This window comes from Primulina eburnea, chromosome 16 (assembly GCF_022965805.1).
Source record: "Primulina eburnea isolate SZY01 chromosome 16, ASM2296580v1, whole genome shotgun sequence".
Classification (NCBI taxonomy): domain Eukaryota; kingdom Viridiplantae; phylum Streptophyta; class Magnoliopsida; order Lamiales; family Gesneriaceae; genus Primulina; species Primulina eburnea.
Genome location: NC_133116.1, coordinates 4,400,820 through 4,427,606, shown reverse-complemented (window position 1 = coordinate 4,427,606; position 26,787 = coordinate 4,400,820). Strand labels below are relative to the sequence as shown.

At 34.5% G+C, this 26,787-nt stretch overlaps 3 protein-coding genes and 1 pseudogene across 7 annotated transcripts; 3 read left to right on the top strand and 1 right to left on the bottom strand.

Annotated features, from left to right (window-relative positions):
- The first annotated feature begins 1,392 nt into the window (after positions 1 to 1,392).
- LOC140816602 (T-complex protein 1 subunit eta-like) lies at positions 1,393 to 7,864 on the top strand. Its single transcript, XM_073175976.1, has 14 exons — positions 1,393 to 1,484; positions 2,617 to 2,877; positions 3,491 to 3,616; positions 3,710 to 3,913; positions 4,593 to 4,762; positions 4,852 to 4,987; positions 5,343 to 5,459; positions 5,636 to 5,755; positions 5,832 to 5,930; positions 6,021 to 6,110; positions 6,448 to 6,535; positions 6,740 to 6,828; positions 6,924 to 6,998; positions 7,600 to 7,864. The coding sequence occupies exons 1-14, from the start codon at positions 1,470 to 1,472 to the stop codon at positions 7,699 to 7,701; spliced, it is 1,692 nt and encodes a 563-aa protein (XP_073032077.1). The 5' UTR covers positions 1,393 to 1,469; the 3' UTR covers positions 7,702 to 7,864.
- Positions 7,865 to 11,241: 3,377 nt separating this feature from the next.
- Positions 11,242 to 12,532, bottom strand: LOC140816924 (EG45-like domain containing protein). Its single transcript, XM_073176433.1, has 3 exons — positions 12,350 to 12,532; positions 11,937 to 12,243; positions 11,242 to 11,389 (listed from the first exon to the last, which is right to left on the bottom strand). The coding sequence occupies exons 1-3, from the start codon at positions 12,495 to 12,497 to the stop codon at positions 11,383 to 11,385; spliced, it is 462 nt and encodes a 153-aa protein (XP_073032534.1). The 5' UTR covers positions 12,498 to 12,532; the 3' UTR covers positions 11,242 to 11,382.
- A 4,518-nt stretch (positions 12,533 to 17,050) lies between these two features.
- Positions 17,051 to 22,706, top strand: LOC140817545 (boron transporter 4-like). 5 transcript variants are annotated; one of them, XM_073177296.1, is made up of 14 exons: positions 17,051 to 17,366; positions 18,681 to 18,783; positions 18,896 to 18,978; positions 19,065 to 19,251; positions 19,356 to 19,494; positions 19,567 to 19,732; positions 19,826 to 19,992; positions 20,168 to 20,341; positions 20,451 to 20,546; positions 20,647 to 20,763; positions 20,886 to 21,205; positions 21,717 to 21,996; positions 22,108 to 22,248; positions 22,322 to 22,706. In XM_073177296.1, the coding sequence occupies exons 2-14, from the start codon at positions 18,746 to 18,748 to the stop codon at positions 22,355 to 22,357; spliced, it is 1,944 nt and encodes a 647-aa protein (XP_073033397.1). In that variant the 5' UTR covers positions 17,051 to 17,366; positions 18,681 to 18,745; the 3' UTR covers positions 22,358 to 22,706. The 5 variants fall into 5 exon arrangements, with proteins under 5 accessions (XP_073033397.1, XP_073033398.1, XP_073033396.1 ...); XM_073177297.1 differs by having other exon boundaries at positions 18,663 to 18,783; XM_073177295.1 differs by having other exon boundaries at positions 18,593 to 18,783.
- Positions 22,707 to 25,446: 2,740 nt separating this feature from the next.
- Positions 25,447 to 26,774, top strand: LOC140817318 (aspartic proteinase CDR1-like; annotated as a pseudogene).
- Positions 26,775 to 26,787: the final 13 nt, after the last annotated feature.

Genomic DNA, 26,787 nt, shown 5'->3' with positions numbered 1-26,787 from the left:
TCGGAGGATCCGATGGAATGGGTACAATAGAAATGGAATTGATCACCTGTTCTTGATGTTAAATTGCGTGATCCGGCTCGTTGTGCGCTTTGAATATGTTATATATAACTATAGGTTGTGAAGCAGTTGGTAATTGCAGATTTATGCTTAAAAAAGAAATGATTGTTGTGCAAAATGAGATGAATTAAATTACATATTCTGTCAAATATCTGTGACTGATTTCAACTTTGATCATCATATAATGAAAGATTTCTACATTAATAATTTGCTAATTTTTTGTAGGAGTCGTGTATAAAACCATGATCCATTTCATATCATAAATTAATAATCATATAAAATCATAAACATAGTTAGGAAACTTTAGTAAAATATGATTATATTGTTGTTTTTTTTAATTATTAAAAACGATAATTTTTTTAATTAATATATATGTAAAACAAAATTATATTTATATTAATTCAAAGAGTATGATGCATCAAGGGAAAATTGCTTTAGATTTTCAAACTCAAACCTGAATATGAGGTCAATTTTTGAGGAAAAAATGTTTTGTACTGTCTAATCTATAAAAATATTTACGGACTCACTGACCAAATGTCTTTCAAATATGAAAATAAATATAAATATTAAAAATATGATATTAACATACGTATATGTTATATCTAGAACAAAAAAATTAAATATAAAATTGAAACTATTTAATCAGTAACAACACTTGCTGTACATTTGGTACACTAATTCAAAAATTTAAGGTTCAAAAATATATAGATCAATATATTGTCAATTGACTCGAATTAAATACAAAATCATGATTTGTAAATTTAGTATAATAGAGATGAAATGTAAAAGACATATTTCAAAAAAATTTATATATCAAAAATATGTTTTGTACCATATCTGAATTAATTGGTACTGAAAACTCATAAATTTATATATATATGTTTTGTATCTATTTTTATTCATGAAAACACATGAGCCAAGGAGTATTGACATTTTTATGTGGATGAGGGAGTGCAGACTCATTTAAAAAAACAATTAGTCAAAATCTAATAATATTTTTCCTTCTAAAATTACACTTTCTCATTTAATTGACTATTATTTGACTGCAACTTAAATTTTAATTGGATTTTTTTAATCTCAAATTAAAGATTTTAAGTGACTATTTTTTAAATGTTGTTTCAATTTTTATGAAATTGTTATGAAATGTATATATTGTATATGTAATATCAATTTTTTCCCTCTAATCTAAAAAGAAAAACATATTTATTGAATATAATATTTCAAGTATCTAATATAAATATCATTTTTTAAAATAAAAATAAAAATAAAATAAAATAAAATAAGATATTGAATATAATCAATAAAATAAATTATATTTTTGTTTATAAACCCTAGCAACATGTTCACTCTTCCTCTGTGCTGGGAACAGTGAGAACTCAAACCTCCATTCGCGCAGAAACTCACATCTGACAATGGCATCCATGTTGGTAAGCTCGATTTCATTCTATAAGGAAGATTCTTTGCTGGTCCGTGTTCAGGGAGCGAAATGTTCTATTGTGTCGATTCACGTTGTATCACCTCTCATTGTTGATGGTTTTCAAACGTTATCTACGTTTAATTGATGTTGACTTCTGGGTTGGATTGTTTTTTGAGTAATTATTGCTTTATCTAACTTCTCCTGTGTTTCCAGCTTTGTTTTGAATCGCACGAGTATGGCTTGAGCTTAAAGCTCTTCATTTTCGATTCTTATACAGTATGAGCTTTTGAAACAAAGTGAATGGAATGATTTTTATTAGTTTTAATACTTGAAATGGACGCATTTCACTTTATTAAGACTCCTGTGATGTTTTTATCTTGCTTCCTAAGTATGGTTTTGTGGAGTAATGGTTATGGTCGATGGGTTAATTTTCTCTGAGCCAGCAATTCATCCGGCGAACTTGCAAAAATTCAACTTCCAGCAGTTGCTTCTGCGTGTTTCTTGAAACGGGGAATTTGCATTTTAAATAAGTGGAGAAATATCATAATAATGGTCCGCTCTGTAGCTCAATTTGTGTATAGCAAAGGTTTATTTGTTTTAAAGGGTCCCTTCATCTCATTAATTAAGATATCATTTGCTTTTTAAGATGATCGTCCACAACTACATGATGAAATGTTTGAACGGTGGTTGTTTTTGAAATTGATGTTTTTCTCTCCTTATCAGGCTATATTTCCAATGTGTTCTTACTTAGGCATGGTTTAGCCATCCTTTTTTAAATATTTGGCGAAGTTGTACTTGTAAGTGAATTGTCTTAATTCAGTTCAGCTATACAACAAATGTGCAAGGATTTGATGAAATAATCTGCATATATTTATTTGGATGTTTACGGCAAACCCATTATTTTTATTCATGTTTACCAAATATGCACGATATTTTTGGCATCCATTCTCATGTTTCACAGCATTGTGAAAGGGCGATTATTATCATTTCCTGCTCGTTTTGTCACTTTCTGCAATTGAATTCATCGAATCAACTACGGTTATTTTATTAGAATGCCATTTTTTTATTTATTCATCAGTTCATCTGTTTGTTTCTTCACACTAAATCTTATTGTATTTTGTTATGTTGGCGATAAACAACAGCAACCTCAGATCATACTTCTGAAGGAAGGGACTGATACATCTCAGGGGAAGCCACAGTTAATAAGCAACATAAATGCTTGCATGGCCGTCGCTGATGTTGTGAGGACCACTCTTGGTCCAAGGGGCATGGACAAGTTGATCCACGATGAGAAGGGAAACACCACCATTTCAAATGACGGTGCCACTATAATGAAGCTTCTTGACATTGTACATCCTGCTGCCAAGATTCTCGTAGATATTGCCAAGTCTCAAGATTCCGAGGCATGATTTTTTGAAAATTCGGAGTTCGGTTCCAATTTTTACCCTTCTGAAATTGTTTAATGGAATTAATGTGCCAGCTATTACCATTCCATTCATTAGGATACCTGATTAAAATAAACTATTTTGATTTGATATGAGGAATTTATTTCGCTGCTATCCCTCCAGATAAAATAAACCTAAGATGAATTACGATGGAGATATCTTTGAGCCTTGATAGCTTATTGTGTTGGCTCTATAAATGGTGTGCCGTGATAATTTTTCCAGTTTTTGCACTGTACATGTTGATCTTGAATTGTTAAATCCAATTCAATCTTTTGCTCTCAGCTACGATTAAGCTAGCTATGAGTTTCTTTCTTCCTTTTTGAAAAAGTTCAAGCATTACACTACATTAGTTTTATGGGTGTTGGTTTGCATACTCTTGGTGGGAGAATTGTGTGAATGTCCGAAATCTTATCAATAAAATTGTTTCAATCCATGCACCATGTACCTAACAACGTTAAATGATGTGAAACTTCACACACATCTGAAGTAGTACACATAGTTCTCCATTAGAGATCTTTTATATTGCTTTTTGCCCTAAATAACTGTTGCCTACGAGATTGATGTTTTGCAGGTTGGTGATGGAACCACGACTGTAGTTTTACTTGCTGGAGAGTTCATGAAGGAAGCCAAGCCATTTATCGAAGATGGAGTTCATCCTCAAAACCTTATTCGGAGTTACCGCTCAGCTTGCCATTCGGTAAGCTTTCGGAATTTGCTTTCTATCTGTTTGATTTGGTCATTGGTTTTAGATTTAAGGCTTTGCTTGTTTTTGGTTTGTGGACTTCTATAGGCCATTGAGAAGATCAAAGAATTGGCTGTTAGCATAGAGGGGAAAAGTTTAATAGAAAAGAAAAGTTTACTGGCTAAATGTGCCGCTACAACGCTATCTTCTAAGCTTATTGGTGGTGAAAAGGAGTTTTTTGCGTCCATGGTGGTAGATGCTGTCATTGCCATTGGAAATGATGATAGGCTCAGTATGATAGGAATTAAGAAGGTAAAAAAATCTTTTATTCGACCTTAAATTTTGTCAATCTTTCTTTTGCTTGTTCAGTGGTGCTTATCAATTAGGTAAATCTTTATGTTGTATCGAGTCTATAATCTTCTTTTCCTCAGCATATTTGGTTGCTCGATTTATTCTTAATAATGTTGCACGAAAGGATTTATGTTGAAACCATTATATCCAAAAGTTCAAGCACAAAAAGGGTGGTCCGAACGATAATATAAACGTTACGATCCCCCACACATGTAATTTAGAGTTCAAGGAATGCTCAGAATTAGTGTCCGAGGCATACATACAAGTGCAAGTTTGTTGGGCATTAGGTAACAAATATCACTTAAGGTGGAAGCCACTTTTGATACCATGTTGGAAAACTTTTTCCAAAAGTTGTAACTCAATGGAGATGATCTAAACAATAATTTTAACAGTTTAAGAATTACCTTGATGCCTATCCTATTTATTATGTTGTATTTATTTTAGAAATAGGAGGAGGATTTATAGATCGGCAGTTTGATCACCTTTATTGTCAATTTATTAAAGAAGTTGTTTAGTTTTCTGCTATGGGCAATAATAACTTCAGAACAAACGGCCTTTTCCATTGACAACATAATCATTTTACCATTCTATTCTCTCTTACCCCTAATCATTGATCTTCCTGCTCAATTTTGTTCCTTAGGTTCCTGGAGGTACAATGAGAGATTCTTTTCTTGTGAATGGTGTTGCCTTCAAAAAGACATTCTCATATGCTGGTTTTGAGCAGCAACCAAAGAAATTTTTAAATCCCAAGATACTTTTGTTAAACATAGAACTGGAGCTAAAATCAGAGAAAGAAAATGCAGAGATAAGGTTAGGATGTTTGGTATCTTTCAACTTATTTTACCTCTTATAATAGCTGTTGTCCAAAAGAGAAGCTGGCCGAGCTTTCTTTGTCACAGGTTGTCAGATCCATTACAGTATCAGTCAATTGTAGACGCTGAGTGGAATATCATTTATGACAAATTGGACAAGTGCGTGGAGAGCGGAGCCAAAATTGTTTTGTCAAGGCTTGCTATTGGTGATCTGGCAACACAGGTATCGGTTTATGTTCTTTCCTTTTAGCCTACCTGTAAATGGAAACTCAAAATTTCAAGTAATGTTATCACTGGCTTAATTCTTGTTTGAATGGATGGAAGAACCTTATGTATATCTATTTGTTCAAAAATTATGAAAAATACAGTACAAGTTTTCTGTTGCATTATATGCCGTCTAAGTCCCTGTTATTTTTAATGTGATAATCATTGTAACTAATACCCTAGTGTCATGGTGAGTCTTTTCTATTTTGCTTTTGTGTTTGATTTGAAATATTTGACATTTCTACACGAGGGATCTGATAAAAATTGCATATTGAGTCATACAGAAGACATTCAAAAATGATTTCTTTGTGCAGTATTTTGCAGATCGTGATATATTTTGTGCTGGTCGTGTAACCGAAGAAGATTTGCTAAGGGTTGCTGCGGCCACTGGTGGCACTGTGCAGACAACTGTGAACAACATAATCGATGAGGTAGTTCTCTTGTATTTTCTCGCATTGATTGAAAATTAACCAATGGCTACCATTATCTTAGTTGATATTGAATTTGATTATGTTACATTCCCCTGTGTATATCAACATATATTTTAATGAGATGAAATGTTTATTTCCCTCATTTAACCACCGATTGATTTTTTCCTGTTCAAAAGGTTCTGGGATCTTGTGAGGTATTTGAGGAAAAGCAAGTTGGGAATGAGCGATTCAACATCTTTAGTGGATGCCCATCTGGTCAGACTGCTACAATTGTTCTTCGTGGTGGAGCGGATCAGGTTCTGCGACTATTAACATATTGCTTGAACGTCATGATTTTAGCTGTAACTAATCGTTATATTTCAATAATTTTAGTTCATAGAGGAGGCCGAACGAAGTTTACATGATGCAATTATGATAGTTAGAAGGGCTATGAGAAACTCCACTGTAGTTGCTGGGGGTGGTGCTATTGATGTATGAATTCTCTACCACTGTTTTTCGCAATTTGTGTTTGAAGATGGTCAATTTACCACTTGATTGTTGAAAGTTATCTCACGTCTGCAGATGGAGATAAGCCGATACTTGAGACAGCATGCTCGCACAATTGCTGGGAAGTCCCAGCTATTTATCAACTCTTATGCAAAAGCTCTTGAGGTACATGTTGCAAAAAAGTTGGTATTTAATTCTTAAAGCAAAAATATTTCCAATTCTCTTTGTGGATGGACAGAACCAAGAACATGCAGGATAGATGTCTACATATGTTCAGGTTTACATCTTAGGGATACTCGTGCTGAATGTTGTTTTATCCTTTTCATAAGTTGTTACTTGATTGACTCTTATACCCATAGCTACAGTACAGTGGCAAGTAAGAATGTCTCACTGCTAAGGTCTTTGTCAATCCTGTTTGTATCCTGTAGTTTTTCTAACATGCATTCATCCTTTGAGAATAGTTTATTCTGTCTCATTCTACGGCTTTACTGGGTCGTTGCAGATCATTCCACGCCAACTGTGTGATAATGCTGGTTTTGATGCGACCGATGTGTTGAACAAACTGAGACAAAAACACGCCTTACCGTCTGGTTTGCCTCTTATCCATTTGAAATATTGCTCACCCCTCCGTGTTTGTCATGTCATGTCATACCCGGTGAATGAAGTGCCTTTTGTTCTGTAGAGCATGTGTTTAAGATAATTAATATTATTCTTAAGATATTTCTTAATTTTGAAGCGTGGGCTTTTTAAATGTTAAATGCGTCAAATCTTGCTTACTGTTAAGTTATAAACAGATGAAGGTGCACTGTATGGTGTGGACATCAATACTGGAGGAATTACTGATTCATTTGCCAACTTTGTGTGGGAGCCTGCAGTTGTGAAGGTTATCTTGTTATATTTCTTTGTGGAATGCTATTGATTATTGATATCTTCATCACACTTTTAACACTTGTTCCCAACCTCGTATTTGTTTTGCAGATAAATGCGATAAATGCAGCCACTGAAGCAGCATGCTTGATCTTAAGTGTTGATGAGACTGTGAAAAACCCCAAGGTAATGTGAATTGTATCTCATGTCTTAATCCTATTCTATTATTTTTTTAGTTCATTCTCAGCATAAAATATCTGGTGCATCATTGATAATGTTATGTTGCCCAGCTGAGAATAGTTGAGTTTGGGTTGATTGGTTCTACCATAAACCCACCTCATCGATTGAGATTAAATTCTTAATTTGCCTTGTCGGGTGGACCAGAGATGGTGGTTGTGGTGTTACTTGACCATCATCTTCGAAATTCTAAACCCAAATTATTGTTGGTTGTCAGACTGACATTCGACTACGTGCTTTGTTTGAAATCAAAATATTGCTGATTCCAGATTATACAAGCGAATGAGCCATTCTTAATAACTTTTGACCAAGTCCTTATCTTTGAGGCTACTCTTATATCTTCCCTCTTCCTAATATGTGCCTAGAACCGTTATCCAGTATCTCATTGGTTCCAACTGTTTATAAAACATGATATATGCACCGATTTTCATTGCCCGGATTTCTTGAACTCACTTGGGAAAGATACAAATGCTACAATTTTCACGCATTATCAGAGATTGTTCATTCATTGATGTAATATTTCATATTAATACATTTGTTTCCAATGCAGTCCGAGAGTGCACAGGGAGATGCTGCTGCTAGCGCCATGGGAGGTCGAGGACGTGGTGGAGCTGCTTTCCGTGGTCGTGGCCGTGGAATGAGGAGGCGATAAGCCTTTTTGAAATTTTCTTGTAATTTGCTAAATTTTGTCGCAGCATCGTGCATTCCCATGTTAGTTATTCCCTTATCTCCAATGGAAAATGGTTTTGTAAACAGCAAAGTAAAGGAGCTTAATTTCGGAATAGTGTCCATGTGCTTGGGTGGGGGGTTTTTTTTTTATAAAAAAAATTAAAATCTTGGAATTGTGATTTGTGTGTGTGCTCATTTCTTAAGGAACATTACTTCTATATTCTGCACCTTTTTGGTGCAGAGTGGTAGCTTTTGCTCGTACGAACCTGTCATCCTATGTAAGTTTAACCCTAATGAGCTTGATGCGATAAATCATTTTGCACGATTGACTTGTCTTCATTTTTTAGGTTTCAGTTTGGATTGCATGGCCTGTTGTTAAGTAACATGATCCGTCTGTCATACATCGCGGTCGGAAACCTGCAAATCATGTTCTTTTAAACGATTATTTTGCCAAGACTCCAAAAAGCGCAAAGAAGCAAAGTTTTCAAGATGATTTCTATTGTCTCAAATATATTCTTGCTGTGTTTCTCAGTCAGTTAAATACCACGACGATCGCATTTTACAATGAAGTGATGGTCTTGGTAAACTTGGAACATGTACAAAACTAAAAATTGCGTGAGTGGAGGATATCTTCCACGCTACCAGCAGAAGTTGCTGATGGGTATACAGAAATAGGAAAATCCATTGCATTTTAGTGCATGCAATTATTATGACATATATTTGCAGATTGGTATCTATGATCGATCATCTATTATCAATGTTCTTTCTTTCTTTTTTTTAATTGAAACTTCTATTTTCAATGTTTTTAAACTACTACATGTGGATTAATAATGGGGCTTCCTTGGAATGTAGAAAAGCCTCCCCTATTTCTGCTTGACATAGAAAAGTTTTTTCTCTGCCAATAATGAAATGGATCTTTGATTATTATTTTAAGAGAAGCAATGAGGTTTTGATCGGATTCAACGATTTACTTGGATTGACAAAATTCAGATTAAAATTGAATTTAATCCATTTCGATTTATTCAATTTTCAATAGTATTGTGACAATATATAAAACCGCTTTTATTTTTAAAAGCGGCTGTATGCTGTACTTTTTTGTCAGTGTTTTTTTTTTATTCTTTTCCTTCAGTTTCAAAACTCCTTCGAAAATCTATTTTGAACTTCATCTCCTACGTACCTGCTCGAACTGCCCGAGATTATGGTTTTCTTGGATGGAACGAATGATTAGGTTTTGTATAAGAAGTTTTGTAAACGCTCAAATGCGAGGTGCTTTTGACGACGATTCAACCTGGAGGTTCGTACGTTTGCACACAATATAAACTCATCTATACCACTTTATTTTTCTAGGTCGGACAAACCCACCTTCCCAAATTTTCATTCACTCACATAAAAGCCCATAAATGTTAGAACCCAATATATATTATATATATTTATTTAATCCAATAATTCATCCTTGTTTTGAATATATTCATTCAGCGGCAGAGCCACAGTCCTTGCCACCCGGGCTTAAGCATGGGATGGGCCTATTTTTTTTTAAAAAAATTTATATATAAATTTTTGGATGAATTTGATATTAGTCCGAGTAAATCAATTTAAAATATTAAAAAATTTTAGAGTTTAAAATTCTAGTCTAGGTACAGTCGTATTTCTGACTCTTGCGTGCATTATTATCTATGGCTAGTATACTCGAAGTAGCAAGTTTTCTACCTTGTGTCAACCATTTTAATAAATATTATGACATACGAGAGATAATAGTTGCGTAATTTGGATATGTGATGTCTGATTAAATTCAGCTTTTCTATTTTCTGCACACACAAAATACACTTTTACTTCTTATCACGGTCAAATTTTAATTAAAGTTTTAGGTGAACTTTCTTCAATTCTAGAAGCCTATTAAAAACGAGAGGGTTTGAAAAATTACTTTAGAAATTTCTTTTTCTTTTTCTTTTTTGAAAAATACTTTTAGAATTTTCATACGTTTTGAAAAAACCATATTCATCGTCTTAATGACGTCAATAATTGAAACATACTTAGTATATCGAAATATTGTGAAATTAATATATTATCTTGATCATGACGGGTTCCCGAATTTCCCATTTTCATAATATTATATTTTCAAAATTTTAAAGACATATTAATTCACGTGACTAAACATAATTTAGCCATGCATAAATCAAATTAAATAAATGGTTGATGATGTTATTAGTTAGTAGTAGTTGCAGCTAGGATTAACCATAATACCATAGGATATTAAAATACTTTCTAGCATAGTTTACGTGAGAGTGAGCATTCTAGAAATTAACCATAAATCCAACTTTTTTTCAATGTGGAGCTAGGATTACTGATGATGCTATGCATGAAGTAAACACCAACTTGGATTATGAAAAATGCGCGGGTCTCCCGAAGATCACACGATATTGTGGCATCGGGGTCATCGGGTACTGGTGAAGATTATTTGATGCAGTATAACCAGTGTTCTAAAAAGTTCGCTTAAGCTCGGTTTAAAATATGTTTAAACATGAAGCTTGACAAAAACACCCCGCTTCGGAGAAAAGCGGTTAAGCTGTAGTTTGACCGAATTAAGCGTAACTAAGACGTTTAATTAAGTGTGCTTAAGGACAATTAATCGTATCTATTTATTTTTAAATTTTTTTTATTTTGAAGGTATGTCTTTTTATTTTAAAATAATAAATTATGTTTATAATTTAGATGTTTATTTTTTAATTTTAACTATGATTATACATGTCTGATAATGATTTGACAAATATTTAGCATTTTATAATGTGGTCTAGTTGCAAAAACAAATAAAAATTGTAATTTTGATATTTTTATGCTTTTATAAATATGAGAATTAATGCATCAAACTTAAATTTATCATATTTGTGTATTATTTTATCTATTTATTGGTTTGAGATAACTACAATTATACTAAAGATAAAAAAAGTTTTTTCACGCTTAAGCCTGTGCTAATCTCGCTTAAGCTTGAAAAGCTTGGAGCTCGACATCTGCGCTTTTTAGAACCTTGAGTATAACATCTCTTATTAAGATATGTAAAAGACGATAAAAAATATTCTTTTACGTCAATCCGGATAAATGATTAAGACAAAAATTTATGTGAGACAGTCTCACAGTTCGTATTTTGTGAGACATATCTCTTATTTGGGTTATCCATTAAAAATATTATTTCTTATACTAAGAGTATTACTTTTATTGTGAATATCGGTAGAGTTGATACGTCTAACAGATAAAGGTTCGTGAGATCGTCTTACAATAGACCTACTTAATGATTAAATGATCTCGTAATTAATTTTGTAGAGTGTCTTAGGGTTCAAGAAGTCCACAACCATTGGAACGTTGGAAGTTAGGTGTCCTAATCATTAACGGCGCCATTTTTATTATCTTCATCATATCCCATTGACTTAGTCATGTGTATCAAAATGAATATGTCCCCATTTCATGATTAAAGTTTCAAATTTATTTATTTTTTTCTAGAAACTTAGTTTGTGCAATTTTCAAAGTCAACCCTTTTTGTCTATAGTTGGGGAAAAAATAATTAAAAAAAATATACAGTAATGATTAGATAATATCTTTATCTAAATATGTACTAATAAGAATTGTTGGAGAGCGAACAAAGTCAGCTACTTCATCCAACATGATTAGCAAATCAAATCCTGCACACAAGAAATAAAAATGAAACTTTCGATTACTTCATTTGGTTAAAAAGAGAACAAAAATATTGCAACTTTGTTTACGTAAGGGAAAAATAAGCGATTGTGGTAATTATCTTGGTTTTAAAGCAATTTTAGTCATTTTTTTCGATGTGATCATTAAATTGTCAAAATTGAAAGATCCATTACTCAAACTGAAATTTATAATATATAATCACATGGAAAAAAAAGGAAAACATATAGGGAAAAAAACAAATTTTTCGTAAAAATATATATATTCCAAATTCTAATTTAGCAAAGTTGGATGATCAAAAGCGAATTAAAAGGCGTTTTCATGGGCACTTTCGTTAAGCCTACGTTTCGTGTAAGACCATTCAACATTGGAAGACGCAACCGGATTCCGATCATCGTTTTTTTTTAACGAGGCTTGAATTTGACGACATAAATGACTAAAATCGCATAGAAGCAATTGTTCATAACCAAAATTACAAATTATCCAGAGAATATATACAAGAAAAAATGATTAATATCATGCAGAATATAGACTTACTGAAGAAACTCGACATTCAAGTACGAGACCTCTGGATTGGGGATTGCGAGCGCCTCGAAAGCTACATTGGACAACACAAGGCCCGTTCCATCATAACTGGGCCTGGAAACCGATGTTTGAGCCCGATCCACGATCTTGATCTGTATCTGGCTGCCCGGGATGCAAGTCCCCGGCACGACTGCGCTGATGCATCTCACCAAATACTGCCGCCCACAGGCGGCGCTGTTATCCCACAACCCCTCTCCCACAGCGGCGAAAAGGCCGCTGGTCGGGAACTGAGAGAAGTCATCGCCGTAGCATGCGGTGGCTGAGCACGTTTGTTAATCAAGAAATGTAAACCAAAAGCAGCATTAAGATTATATTCCTTGTGATTGAATATCTGATTTCTTGATTTGTGATCGGTAAAAACTTACGAGTGTACGGTTGGTAATACACGCTGGCTGTTCCGACGTCGGCACCGCAGAGCCGAACATGGTGGCTGAGGAGGAGGAGGAGGAGGCCGGAGAGCCATATCACGAGGAGATTATACATCCTAAAATGGCAGAAATTTGATTGAGACATGGAGACGTAATATACGATGTTATCTTTACAGTGTAATATTTTATTATGAGAAACGATGGTTCTATTTATAGTAACAATTGGTGAGGTTTTTGGAAGTCAATGGATTATCAGAATTAACAAATAAATGTGGGCTATCCGATTTATGACTGAAAAGAAAGAAATCATAAAAAATCTTCTAGAAAAACGAACCACCCTGACTTTTAATTTTCTAATAAATTTCTCTTTGAAAGATTATTTAAATAGTAAATGTCAATATTTATAATATCAAACTTTAATCGTTTGGTAGTTTTTTGAATTTGTCTCATCATTCGCATTCGTATCATTGATGTAATAATATCTATCTATTAGATGTGATGAAACTATACATTTAATAAGTAAACGTCGTTTCAACGAGTCAAATCATTTTTAAAATCAATAAATAAAACACACAAAAAGAAGTTACGTGTGTGAGATGAATTGCCACAAAATATGCGTTTGGATTATATTATAAGTTCACGTGTAAGATTCATTTTGATTCCAAATGTTCACTCAAAATGAAATTAATTTTCGTCACTCAACGTTTTCATAATTGATTGATTTTTTCTTTTGTTACATCGATGACGAGATTTTGATAAATTGAATTTTTGTATTGATTTGTTCTTTGTCTTCTAAGATATTAATCTCGTTATACTTTTATAACGACCTTATAAATGAACATAAATGACATATGACCAATCTTAAAATTCAAAAATAATTTGCATAATAATAATTTTAAAATTTACCAAATACCAAACAAAGTGTTAAAAACTCTCTACCAATTATTGTAACAAATCTGTCCTAAACAAAATATTTTTCAGAAATATTACACTTAATTTCATTTAGAAACTCGAGAAAACAATCGATTTGTGCAATTATTGAAAGAATCCCATGATTTATTTATCTCGTGAAAGGGATTGTGTCAGGATTATAATACAGTAGCTTTCTCGAAGAATAAAATAATGTCAATTTTTCAAATTATTTAAAAATTTATAATATTTTTTTTAGAAAAAATATTATTGTGATATGTGACTTATTCAGGGCTGGCGCTGTGTTTGGGATGTCGATCATTGAAACTACCGAGCGGCTGCCGATTTTGTTCACACCAGCTTAAATAAATCCTTTTGACTTTCTTTCAAATTCTAATTTTGAAATTGAGAAATTTCGAAAATATGATAATAAATTAGTGGATGCACTTGTCTTATTATCCGATATTTATGTTTTCGTATACATACATGCATATAAATATTTTTTATGATATATATACATTGGATAAATTCATAGAATAACCAGTAATTTGTAAATTGTACTAGTCAAGTAAACGACTTGTCCGGAAAAAAGAGTTTGGAGGAAGAATCAGGCTTCTAATCATTGCTCAAACACTCGCATACTCCACTAACTTAAATACTCTGTTGCGCATATATACTTGTTCATATTTTGAATATAGTTATTATATCTATCTGTGTTCATATTCTTATTTATATTTATTAATAATTAAATATAGTATAGGGATGGCCTATTGATATAGGCGCCAATCGCTCCGATGAATAAGCTGTACTAACGTGGGGTGCCTAATCTAGTCGAGATTTACATAAACATTTGGTAAAGGGACAAAGCAGTTGGCTTTTTTTTTTTTTTTAATCTTATTATGAGGGTGGGAAAGACTAGCTTGATATCGTCTATTTGCATAATTTATAGCATATTAAAAATCATTCAAGAGTCATGTAAGAATAAATATTAATTTTCGGATAATACCTTAATATATGTATAATTTAAAACATAAAATTCATTAAACCTCGCACCAGACAGCGAGACATGTCTTGATATCTTGTCGAAGCAAACCAATGCCCCGAATGCTTCTACTTCTTCTTCATCATATCTCATACATTTAAGATAACTCGGCGTTTACATTATATGTGATGATCAACCTGTTACTTCTTTATTCAACGTCCGGGAGGTGGATTACAGCATCGTATACCTCTTCATGGATCTCTCATTCCTTACTCCAACTCCATAGTATAGTTATCGTCGATCGATCTATCGAACATTTCAGCAAATAATTTTGCAAAATCAGTTTTAAAAATTGAGAAGTTGATTTATAGTTTGATTTTTTTTTTTAATCAGACGTTGTTCGGCCAATTATACCAACTAAGACATCTAGGGTGACAGACTCTCATTTCCAAACTATGTCGAATCATCTCCCAGAAACCCGTGATTATATTCTTGCTCTTAAGCCTTTTGGGTGGCAATGAAAAACTTGCTACATCACTCGAATTTGAGATAAATTTGATGTTGATTCAAGCTTTTCTTTTCGATCATTTTTTTGGAGTTCATCTCGGTGAAGAATTGGCTAGCTCTTTCTTATACCTCAATGGTCGGCGTTTCTTGTTATAACCCATCGAGGATTAATGCTCATTTCCGTGAAAATCCAAGATTTTTGTGTCCCAAAGTGGAATTATCTGATGTTGTCTCATCACGGATATAATTTCCAGGCTGGATGCTTACCCAAGTTATTAGCTTCTACTTCTAATTCTAATCCCAAGGTTTAAGATTTTTTTGCATAAATATAATTATATCCCGTCAGTGGTTGAAGTCCTATTGTTATTTGGTTTAAGTGAAGAATATTCTGGTTAGGTGATGTTGTGAATAATGTATAAGCTTCTGCTAGAGATCACTTCAACTCTTTGCTTTTACTGGAAGCCCGTGGAAATTTACCGGAGCTCCCGCAAGGCTGTCGGAGGTTGCTAAAAGATAACAGGAGCACAATGGTAAGCAGTCGGTGCAGCCAGCCGTGGGCGATGGTTGGTGGCAGGCCGCTGGTGGTGGTGGTGGTTGTTGTAAATGGTTAATTATATATGGTGTGATTCAATTAGATTGCACCATGTATTAATTAGTGGGTATATAATAGGTTGATTATCACAATGGATATCAAGTGATGCGAATGATCCTAAGCTCGTCCATCAGGCATCCATGCAGATTTGTTTGAATCGAAATATCAATATTGCATATTTGATGTCATATGTCAGTTGCTATTTGTTTATTTACCCATCTGCCTTAACTTTATTCATTTCTTTCAGTGGCGAGTACCCATGAGTACTCTGCCGCACAACTATATCGAGGGTGCATCACCAAACGACCAGCTCGCGGGTCTTACGGGCAATCACATTGCTGCAACCACGTTGAATCTTCTCGGGCGAACTCGAGATGCTCTGCTCTTAGTTGATGTAGAACTCTATAGAAACATGAATAGGTGGTATTACACGAGTTAGGGACGAAACCAGAATTTTGATTTGCCCCTAAGGGAGTGGTGAAAACAACATTCTATATATGCGCGATGACAGATGTATTGAACTGAACCATCCGCATAAGCATGTCTATTGTGAATTTGTAATACACGTCTTGTTTACAATGATTGTTCTTAGATTTGCATTTCATTTGATCGACAAAAACTTGTGTGAGACGGTTTCACGGATCATATTTTATGAGACAGATCTCTTATTTGGGTCATCAATGAAAAACTATTACTTTTTATTCTAAGAGTATTACTTTTTATTGTGAATATCGGTAGGGTTGACCCGTTTCACAAGTCACGGATAAAAATCTGTGAGACCGTCTCAAAAAAAACATACTCTTTCACTAAATTTTGTCATTACTATACTAGGTAATCAGTAAGAGTAATTATTAATAAAAGTTTTGTCCGCTTAATTTTAATAAGAATCTACAGTGTGAGGAATTAAAAATAGGAGAAATACAATAACTAACTACCAACTACCATGCAATATCTATTCTATATTATAATAGTTGATATGGTTAGAAAAACTGTTCCAAAAAAACATCAATTTTTTTTCTTTTTTTACCCTCCTTTTCAATACCAAAAAATCTTTCTTTTCTCTGCCATATCACACTAATTATAATATTTATATCAAATTTACAAATGTCCAATTTTCATTTAATAAGTTGATTAAACAATATTTCAAATATATAATCTTATGTTAAAATTAAATGCATCGTGTATGCCTCAGTTGCTGGTACAAATAAATTCATAAACAAATTTACCGTACAAATATAATTGAATTTTTTAATTAAATTCATCATATCTTTATTTTTTTTTAAATAACCATGACATATAATATTAAGCAAAGTCCGGAACAAAAGATTGAGTTCAAATTACTTCAAAAGTACTACTTTAATTAGTTGATCTAATTATACATGTTTTGCCATATAACACTATCAATATTAATATTATTATTATGTTGAGATATGTATAATTGGATACACGATTATTTGATATCGATGCTTTCATACGTGACATATATATCAAGAATAAATCTTATATTTAGTATCGAGTGCTATATATATATATATATATATATATATACACACACATTTAATTGGTAATAAAAACCAAAAATAGATATTATAATTCATGACAGGAAATCCATCCGATACGAGATCTCCGGATTTCTATTTATAATATATCTCAAACCACCACCTATTACAAAGCTTCATGCATTCTCCTTTCCTCTCTCCATTCACCATTGTCATAAATATGGCGGAGCAATAACGTGGTAATAATTGGCAGAGAGAGAAAATAGGAGAATAAAGATCCAAAGAAAAGAAAAAACACAACAAAAACACAAAGGTGGAAAGTTTTTTATCTTTTCCATTTACATATTTCTTTATTCACCCTTCTCCGGCGGCGTTTTGCCTGCCGGGAAACTGAAGAGAATCCCATTTGGCATCAGTAAATTTTTGTTGGATTTTGCTCAATCTTTGTGTAAAGGTTAAACTACACCCCATTCGCTCCGTTTTTTATTGGCCCGTCGACCGTCGTGGTTTTTTCTTCATTCCAAGGTTCAATCTTTTTTACGTTGCTTTTTACATCTTTGTGTGTTGTTTTTAATTTTTTATTTTTGCATCGTGTGTCGAAGTTATGAATCTTGTGCTTTTGAGGGTGGTTGTCTTTGTCGGACATTTGTGTTAATGTGCGTCTCATTGCTTTCACTGAACCTTGTGCTTTTCTGTGGAGCAATGGAAAGATTCATGGCCATGGGATTTACTATAGATTATGTTTTTGGATTTTGTATCCTTTTTTTTGCTATTCACTGGATCAAGATTTGATTATCTTTTCATAGAATTTTCTGTTTAATGTTAAAATAGTATCATCAGTATGTTATTCCTAGAAATGGAATAGTCAAAACATATAAATTTTTTAAATTCTTTGCATGAATCATTGGCACTGAAAGAGATGCAATGAAAAAAAAAATCTCAGTCGCACAATCAAGAATTTCGTTCTTCATATAGTTTACTCTTTATTATATTACATAAATTTATCTGGTTTTCTACATGATAAACCTACTATTCATGGATATTATGGGGTTTAGGAACATAGCATGGTTAAAAATGTTCTTGATATATGGACGTATATATAATCGAGTGCAAATTTTTTGGACCTTGTGAAAGATTCATGGGACGTCGTATCTCAATGAAATGCGTAAGATTTTATTTAATTTCTTGAAAAATTTGGTTTCGTTTAGTTTTTTATTCAAATGAACGTGCACTTATTTATTCAATTTTTTTATAGAATTATATAATCATTTTTTTACCACGTTATTTGTATGCATGGAAGTCATTTTCTTCTATCCAACTTGGTTTTGAATAGGAATAAATTTGTGAAATTTTAAAGAGAGAGGGTTTCATGTGCATCGTTGTCTATTTTATTCATCCTTTAGTGGAGTCTTCTTTTTAGTTGTGAAGACTGAAGAGGGAGTTTATTCACATGAGTCAATTTCTTGCTTCAATATTATTATAATGAACGAATAGTACTGTGAATATATGATCATATATCGATTCTATGAGGATCTGCAGGACTTCTGTTTGTGAATGATTCACATAAATTTTATGTTTCTCCATGCATGCTCCATTTATGTCCATCGAATTAGTACCGTCCGGTTTTAGCTTTCTGTTTCACCAACTTTAATATCGTATCAAAAGTACTCTTGCACTGCATGATTCTTTTACAAGAATATCATTGTCCAAATTAAAAGATCGTCATGACATTTGTGCTGTAGTTTTTACAGGATGTCCAAAACCCGTGGCCGGTTTTATTTATACACAGACTGAAGCTAGCAATATACTTTACTTGTCCAGTTTCTTGACTGCATGCAGAACACAATGGATCATTTAAAGACTCCATTCAAGGGAGTCACAAATGACATTAGAGGAAGGTTGACATGCTACAAAAAGGACTGGATCGATACATGTGGATCGGGTGCGAGGTGAAAATGTTGATATGAATGTATTGAATTTGTAGAAAGTACAATTTCTATTAATCAGCTCAGTACGTTAAATGGTTATCTAATTTGTGTCCATCGATCACTCAGGATTCTGGCTCCAACGGCATATATTTTCTTTGCCTCGGCTCTCCCTGTAATTGCCTTTGGGGAGCAATTGAGTAGGGAAACAGGTCAGCCTTAATAATCTTTTCTGGTTCATTGAATGGAAAACTCATATAATTTGACTTTTAAAACTTTTTTTTTGATTGTGCAATAGAGGGAAGCTTGAGTCCTGCTGAGACTCTCGCTTCTACTGCTATCTGCGGCGTCATCCACGCGATTTTTGGTGGACAGCCATTGTTGATTTTAGGAGTTGCAGAACCAACCATTATAATGTACACTTATTTGTACAATTTTGCCAAGAACAGCATTGGGAGGGAGCTGTACTTAGCCTGGGCCGGATGGTACTCTGGATGAACTTCTCGGGATTACATCTCTGCTTGCTAGAGTTTATCAAGAAAATTGATATGAAATGTAATTTGTTCACTTTATTTTCTTTTCGAAACAGGGTCTGTGTCTGGACAGCTTTGATTCTCTTCCTTCTTGCTATATTCAATGCTTGCTCTATAATTAAGCGATTTACGAGGGTGGCTGGTGAACTTTTTGGCATGTTGATCACTGTTTTATTCATCCAAGAGGCCATCAAGGTACTAGCGGTCTTGGCAAGTGTGGCAATGATAGGATGACTATGAACATAATTTATCACATTTGAATTGCAGGGTTTGGTGAGTGAATTTTTCATCCCAAAAGGCGAAAATTCTACTGGAGAAAACTACCAATTTCAATGGCTCTACGCAAATGGCTTGCTAGGGATAATTTTTTCTTTTGGCCTACTTATCACTGCCCTAATGAGCAGAAAAGCTCGGTCCTGGCGTTACGGTACAGGTATGTGAATTGTGAAGAGAAATGAGTGGTGGCTTATTTTCCTGCTCAAAGTCTCACGTCTATTTACTCTCGATACTTGGCCGATATGCACAGGCTGCTTTCGGAGTTTTATTGCAGATTATGGGGTTCCATTGATGGTAGTGGTGTGGACTTTATTATCTTATAGCGTACCGGGTGAAGTCCCCTCTGGAGTTCCAAGGAGACTCTTTTGTCCTCTTCCCTGGGAATCCAAATCACTCTATCACTGGACAGTGGCTAAGGTATTCACTTGACATTTTTTTGGAAAATTTTATCTTTCCGCTTTATGTACAAACTAGAATCTCAATATGTTCAAATCCCATTATTTATCCAGAATAGGGTTCAAATTTGCTATCCTGCCTAGAAAATATCTAGAATCCTCGAGAATCTTTTACCTTTTTATGCACTATATATCAGGACATGGGAAAGATTCCTGTGGGATATATTTTAGCTGCCCTGATACCAGCTGTGATGATTGCCGGTCTATACTTTTTCGATCACAGTGTAGCTTCACAGATGGCTCAACAGAAGGAATTCAACCTCAAAAATCCGTCTGCCTACCATTACGATATCTTTTTACTAGGAGTCATGGTATATAATTTAAGCCATTGATCAATAAATTCTGTTCCTAAAATTTTAACCATACTATCATTGTCTTACCTCCGGGCTAAAGACTCAGAGCATTTTCTTGTGATCTTAGACTTTGATTTGCGGTTTGCTTGGACTTCCTCCTTCAAATGGCGTCCTCCCTCAATCACCTATGCATACTAGGAGTCTTGCTGTTCTCAAGAAACAGGTGGGAGATTTGATCTTTAAGAAAGTGAAGTGTTAGCTATTTGCATATCTAAGTAGACTGTATAGTTGTATTATCAGAAATGATATTTGTTGATTTTCAGTTGATTCGGAAGAAAATGGTGAAGAGTGTAAAAGAATGCATGAAACAGCAGGCAACCCAGTCAGAGATCTATGGTCGACTGCATACTGTTTTCATTGAAATGGATACTGCTCCTTGTGTAAGTTTGCACTGTGCTCTCTACCAAAACATTATAAAATTTAACCACCCGAAAGTTTTATAAGTGTGCACACTTATTAGAAGTTTGCATGATGATCCAGTTACTTTGATATTATGCTGCAGCCGCATACTGTAGATAGAGAATTGGCAAACTTGAAGAATGCTGTCATGCAACATGAAGATGAAGGAGATGACAACAGTAAATTTGACCCGGAAAAGTGTATTGATCTTCATCTCCCTGTTCGAGTAAACGAGCAAAGAGTCAGCAACTTGCTGCAGTCGATGCTCGTTGGATTTGCTGTATGTATTATGCCTGTGATCAAGATGATACCTACCTCTGTTCTATGGGGATATTTCGCCTACATGGCTATTGATAGCCTTCCTGGAAATCAATTTTGGGAGAGAATCCAGCTTCTCTTCGTTCCGCCAGGTCGACGTTTCAAGTAAGAATTCCTGAAAATCAATTTTGACATTATTATGATTACTATGCATTTTAATATTGATTTTATCTTGATTTAGTCATAGAAGTAATTTCCTTCCATATCTATCTCTAGATATTTTCATATCTGTGAAGGGGGGTGATTATGGTATTTGAAATCGAGAGATATTTACAGAGTTTTTACACAATGAGCACCGAGCCGTTATTGCAAGTTGGCTTTTAGGGTCGTTCACTTAAATCTTGTTTTGTGTTGCGTTTTTGTTATTACATTTCCACTACCTTAGAAATCAGAAAAATTGAAATTCAATAGCTTAGAATCAAAACACACCTGAAGTTTATCTGTTGGCTGTTGCATTATTATGTGAAATTTACCAAAAACAGAACTATGGCAGCAAGGACAAGCCTTCTCTAAGTTGGCACCTCATCAAAATCTTGTGTTTGTCCCCATATTTATTGAAAATGTGGATTACCCTTGATTGTTTTGACAAATATGCTTGTGATTCTTTCTTTTGTAGAATCATTGAAGGGTTCCATGCTTCATATGTGGAGTCAGTACCGTTCAAGTACATCTTCATGTTTACGCTCTTTCAGTTTGCGTATCTCTTGATGTGCTTTGGGATAACATGGATACCGATTGCTGGAATTCTGTTTCCACTTCCGTTCTTCCTTCTGATAAGTATACGAGAACACATTCTCCCCAAGGTGTTTCCACCTAATTATCTCCAAGAACTAGATGCAGCAGAATATGAAGAAATTGTCGGTCATTCATTTAGAGCAAGGAGTCTATCTCTCAGGGTACGTCTTTCTTTTCTTTGTAAAATTCATCGACTGTTTATCCAACATTTCAGAGTTGGGACATCTGTGAGGACTCAAAATATGGTAAAATCTTGATTAACATAAATACAGGATAGAGTATCACCAGATACAGATGAAGAAGAAGCAGATGTTTGTCCTGATGTATCTTCTGCTGAGATATTGGATGAAATGACGACTCATAGAGGTGAACTGAAGCATAGGTCTGTGAGCTTCAACGGAAGACAGTTACAGGTTAGTAACTTGCAAAAAGAACCCGACAAGCATTACATCATAAAATTCACATCTTTTTAACGTGATATTCCAGGTTTTTCCAGAAGAAGATTCTCCAGGGATGTTATAACAACACTCACTCATGTAAAACTACATGATACCCGTTTAAAGTTTTCTCAAGAATATTGTTAACATCACTCGAATTATCTGATCAATATAGCATATGAAGTGCACATTTAAGACATGGAAAAGATTGGTGAAAGGGGAGTTAGGAAAACTGGATTGAGTGTTGTATATTTTTTTCCTTGAGAAGGCAGGCTGTAGCTTGCAAGAATGTGATTTTTGCGGATTGGAGTACAAAGGAGGAACGTGAATGGCAAAGATTTTTAGACATTTTTTTTGTCTTGTGTACTCGAGAATTTAGTACTGGAACTTCTTAACTACTACTCAATTTTTGTTAGAAGAAATAGTTGATTGTTTTCCCTTTGGTCACAAATTTAATTCATTTGATTCGTTTTTAGTTATTTTTACCTGAATATGGTCCCATACCTTAATTTTTATAAGGAATTCATAGAAGTTGCATGACCATGGCCTCTATGTTTATTTATTAAAAACTAACTGCACTTGAGATTTATTGAAATTGATCTTTTACTGTCCTTCACAAATTGATCATAATGCGATTCTTCCAATTTTTGAGTGAAGTAAATAACTAAAAAAACGTTTTGGTTTTGTTTTGTTTGTTTTTATGTGATTTGATTATCTGTATTTAATTTCAATATCGATCTAATATTTTTATTTTTTTTATAACTTCAGTTTTTTAAATTTTTTTCTCACTGAAAGTGTTTATATATATTAAAATCATATTATCGTCATATTAATATCACATCAGTGTTGCGTAGAAAAGAATAAAATGTAACATAGAAATAAGAATAAAATTGATAATGATGAGTAATGACATGTTACAAGTTTATTATTTTAAAAAATGAAATTTGATTTGGGGGAAGGAACCTGATCAAAGTGGGCTCCCCATTGAAGAAAAAGCAGCACACGCCTTCGACATTTGAGCACCCGTTGCCAATTTCTTGAGTTAGCCGTTGAGACTCTGTGGACAGCAGCAGTTCTTCCGCAGTGATAACTCTTGAAACCCGCAAATAGACCATCGATTTCAACTCCAAATCGGAGGCGGCATCATCACACGCTTCAAGTAATTTGAGTGTATCTATATCTGAAAATGGATTATTTTTTATCGGATAGTGACGATGAGAAAGCAGTGGAAGAGATTCTAGCTCAAGCAATGGATTTGTGTGTTGTTGAGCAGGTGGCAGCCATCAATTGTGCTGGTATAACTGACTCCGCCCTCCCTTCTCACTTGGAAACACGCTTTCGGAAGCTGAAATCTTTCCCATCATGCACCAAGAAATCTAGTAATGTTGACGGGTTTCAAGAAGCTTCAGGAAGAATCTAGGCGTAGGAAAGAACAGCGAAAATGAGCCTTCCACATGTTCGAAGAAATTACCTGTAGAAAAGAGTAGCTCATCTCCTTCAAAATCACCTGAGGATGGAATATGTTCGCCAATTAAGAGCAACCCGCGTGCGAAAATGAGCAGAAAAGGATTAAAGTCCTTGTCTTCATATTCTTTGGAGGACTTATCGAGTGGTTCTTTGTCTCCTCCTGTGAAGAAATCTGGTTGCTTTTTGTGTTCACCAAAGAAGGTACCAAGGAAGAAAGGTAAAGTGAAGAAGGGTTTGGATTCGGAGCTTGATTGGGAGAAGAATGATGAGATTTTTTCTGATTTGAGTATTTTCTCAGTGAAAAGTCAGAGGAAGATGATGAAGAAAGCTATGAAGGATGAAGAAGAGATTTGTAGAGAGGCTGAAAAAATAGTGAAGTGGGCAAAGCATGCTTCTGCGAAATAGGGGAAATAGTCAATTTATTCATGTAAGTTATAATATTTGTTGTTTTAGTTAGTTAACTTTGAGTTTTGTTGATTTTTAGTCCTATTTCATTGGAGTTATACGATACGGTAAAATGTTGATGTGACATTATAAAATGTTGATGTGACATCATAAAATTGATTATGTGTCTAGTGTCAAGTTAATACTCTGGAAAATATTACTTAAAAAAATTATAAGACTAAAACACAAATTTGATAAGTTAGCTAGATGAAAAAAAAATGATAACTTAAAAGGAGTGATTATTTTCTATTAAAATAGTAATTAGTAAAAATCTTACTTTAACCCCTTGATGAAAATTCAAATGCTAATAAACTAAAATTGAAAATAAATTTGCATATAAATATCATTGTTCAAAAAATATATTTCACATCATTTTGTGTTATCTGCACTTCAGTAAATGCATAAAATTTATTCACAAGTGACGATATATGTATATATTTGTTTACATTTGTAAATGTCAAATTATGTTAGAAAAACTAATATTAATAATAGAACATTATAACCAAAGGACCCAAAAAAGGAGAGGATATTTGTATGAATGGTATATTATAACTTTAAATTTACAACTGTTTTTAAATTAAATATTTTTTTTTTGAAAAGAGTCTTTAAATTAAATATAATATAATATGTTAACATACTTGCATTTTTCAAAGTACCCTTCTAGCGGTTTATTTCATCCTACCTATGCGGGCATTGCTCCCATGATAGGATGGATGGTCAAGATTTGTCCATGCATATGTAGGACCCATTTTTTTTTTTGAAATTGTATGTTTGACAAGATCTTGGCCATCCATCCTCTCATGGAGGCAATGCCTACATGGGTAGGATCTCATTAACCCCTTCTAACCAAGAAAGTATTCGGAAATCTCATTAAATCTAATATTATTATATAATTACCTATGAGTTACACGTATATGCTTTACATGCAGAGAATCGGATTACTGCGATTACTTTGTGCATGGTAACCAAAAGGTCCCCATTTTTTCACATTAATGCGTGATTTCATGATGAATATGATTTCTGATACACAATCAAATCATAGATGAACTGTATAAAAAATTATACATGGATTTAAATTTTGAAAATGTCTATGTAATATATGATTAATTATTTCGGTTTCTCTCCATGCAATTAACCCATTCAATTAATTAGAAACCTTTAAAAAAATGTGAAGGGAAAGAAAGATTCCCATTCAATTTCCATCTAAAAAATCACTGAATATTTGCCTATAAATTTAATCTTGTTTTGCGTAAAAATCTACCAATGGCTTTTTCTTCCGATGTGCTGGCCTTGTTCTTTCTTGTCTGCGTTTTCTCTATTTCTGGCATAGAATCCAATAAACATGGTGGGATCACTCTTGATTTGATACACCGCGACTCACCGGATTCCCCCCTCTACCAATCCTCGTACACACGTTACGAACGTCTAAAGAATGCGTTCCAACGTTCGTTTTCACGTAAATCTTCTCTCCATAGGACCTACAAAGTGATCAACTCAGGCTCGGATTTGGGCTCGGGCTCGTTTGGGTCGACCCTCACTCCAATTGGCGGGGACTACCTGATGAAGATCGGCATCGGGACGCCACCCGTCGAAATCTTGGGCATAGCTGACACCGGCAGTGATTTGACATGGACTCAGTGCAAGCCATGTTCTTCATGTTTCAAGCAGAAGTCCCCACTTTTTGATCCGCACAACACCAATACATACCGAAGGTGTCATGCAAGGCCGAGCTATGTTCCACGGTTGGCCATTGGAGTTGCGACCGCGAAAGCAAGTGCAACTATGAGATATCCTATGGCGATAGGTCGCACAGCACCGGCGAGATCGGGACCGAAACCTTTGTCTTAGGGAACGCCTCGTTCCCTAATGTGGTATTCGGTTGCGGGCACGATAACAGTGGCACGTTCGACGAGACGGAAACCGGGATCGTTGGACTCGGGGGCGGGGACATATCGATTGTCAAGCAGCTGGATAAGTCGATCAGGGGTCGTTTCTCGTACTGCCTGACGTTTCTTGATACGAATGTTTCTAGCAAGATAAGTTTCGGGGCCGATGCGGTAGTCACGGGGCCTAAAGTTGTGTCAACTCCATTAGTACAAAAATCACCGAGCACCTTCTATTTCCTAACCCTGAAGGGAATCAGCGTGGGGAACAAGAAGTTGGAATACATCTCGGACGCATCCGATGACGGCCAACTGGCAGATGAAGGTAACATCATTATCGACTCTGGTACGACGTTAACGTTCCTCCCCCAAGAGCTATTCTACGATCTGGAGGCTGCTCTAGTCAAGGTTATCAAGGGAAACCGTGTCGACGACCCTCAAGGCGTTTTCAAGCTATGCTACGAGTTGCCTAGCACCGGTGAATTCGACACCCCACCCATCGTTGTACACTTTTCGGGGGCAGATTTGGAGGTGGCTCAGGGAAGCACCTTCATCGAGGTGAGGCCCGGGGTGGTTTGTTTGGCATTCGTGCCGTCGAACGATTTCTCCATCTTTGGAAACTTGCACCAAATGAATGTCAATATAGGGTATGATCTTGTGAAGAAGGAAGTCAGTTTCTTGCCAACTGATTGTAGAAAGTTCGAGTAAGTAAATTATAATG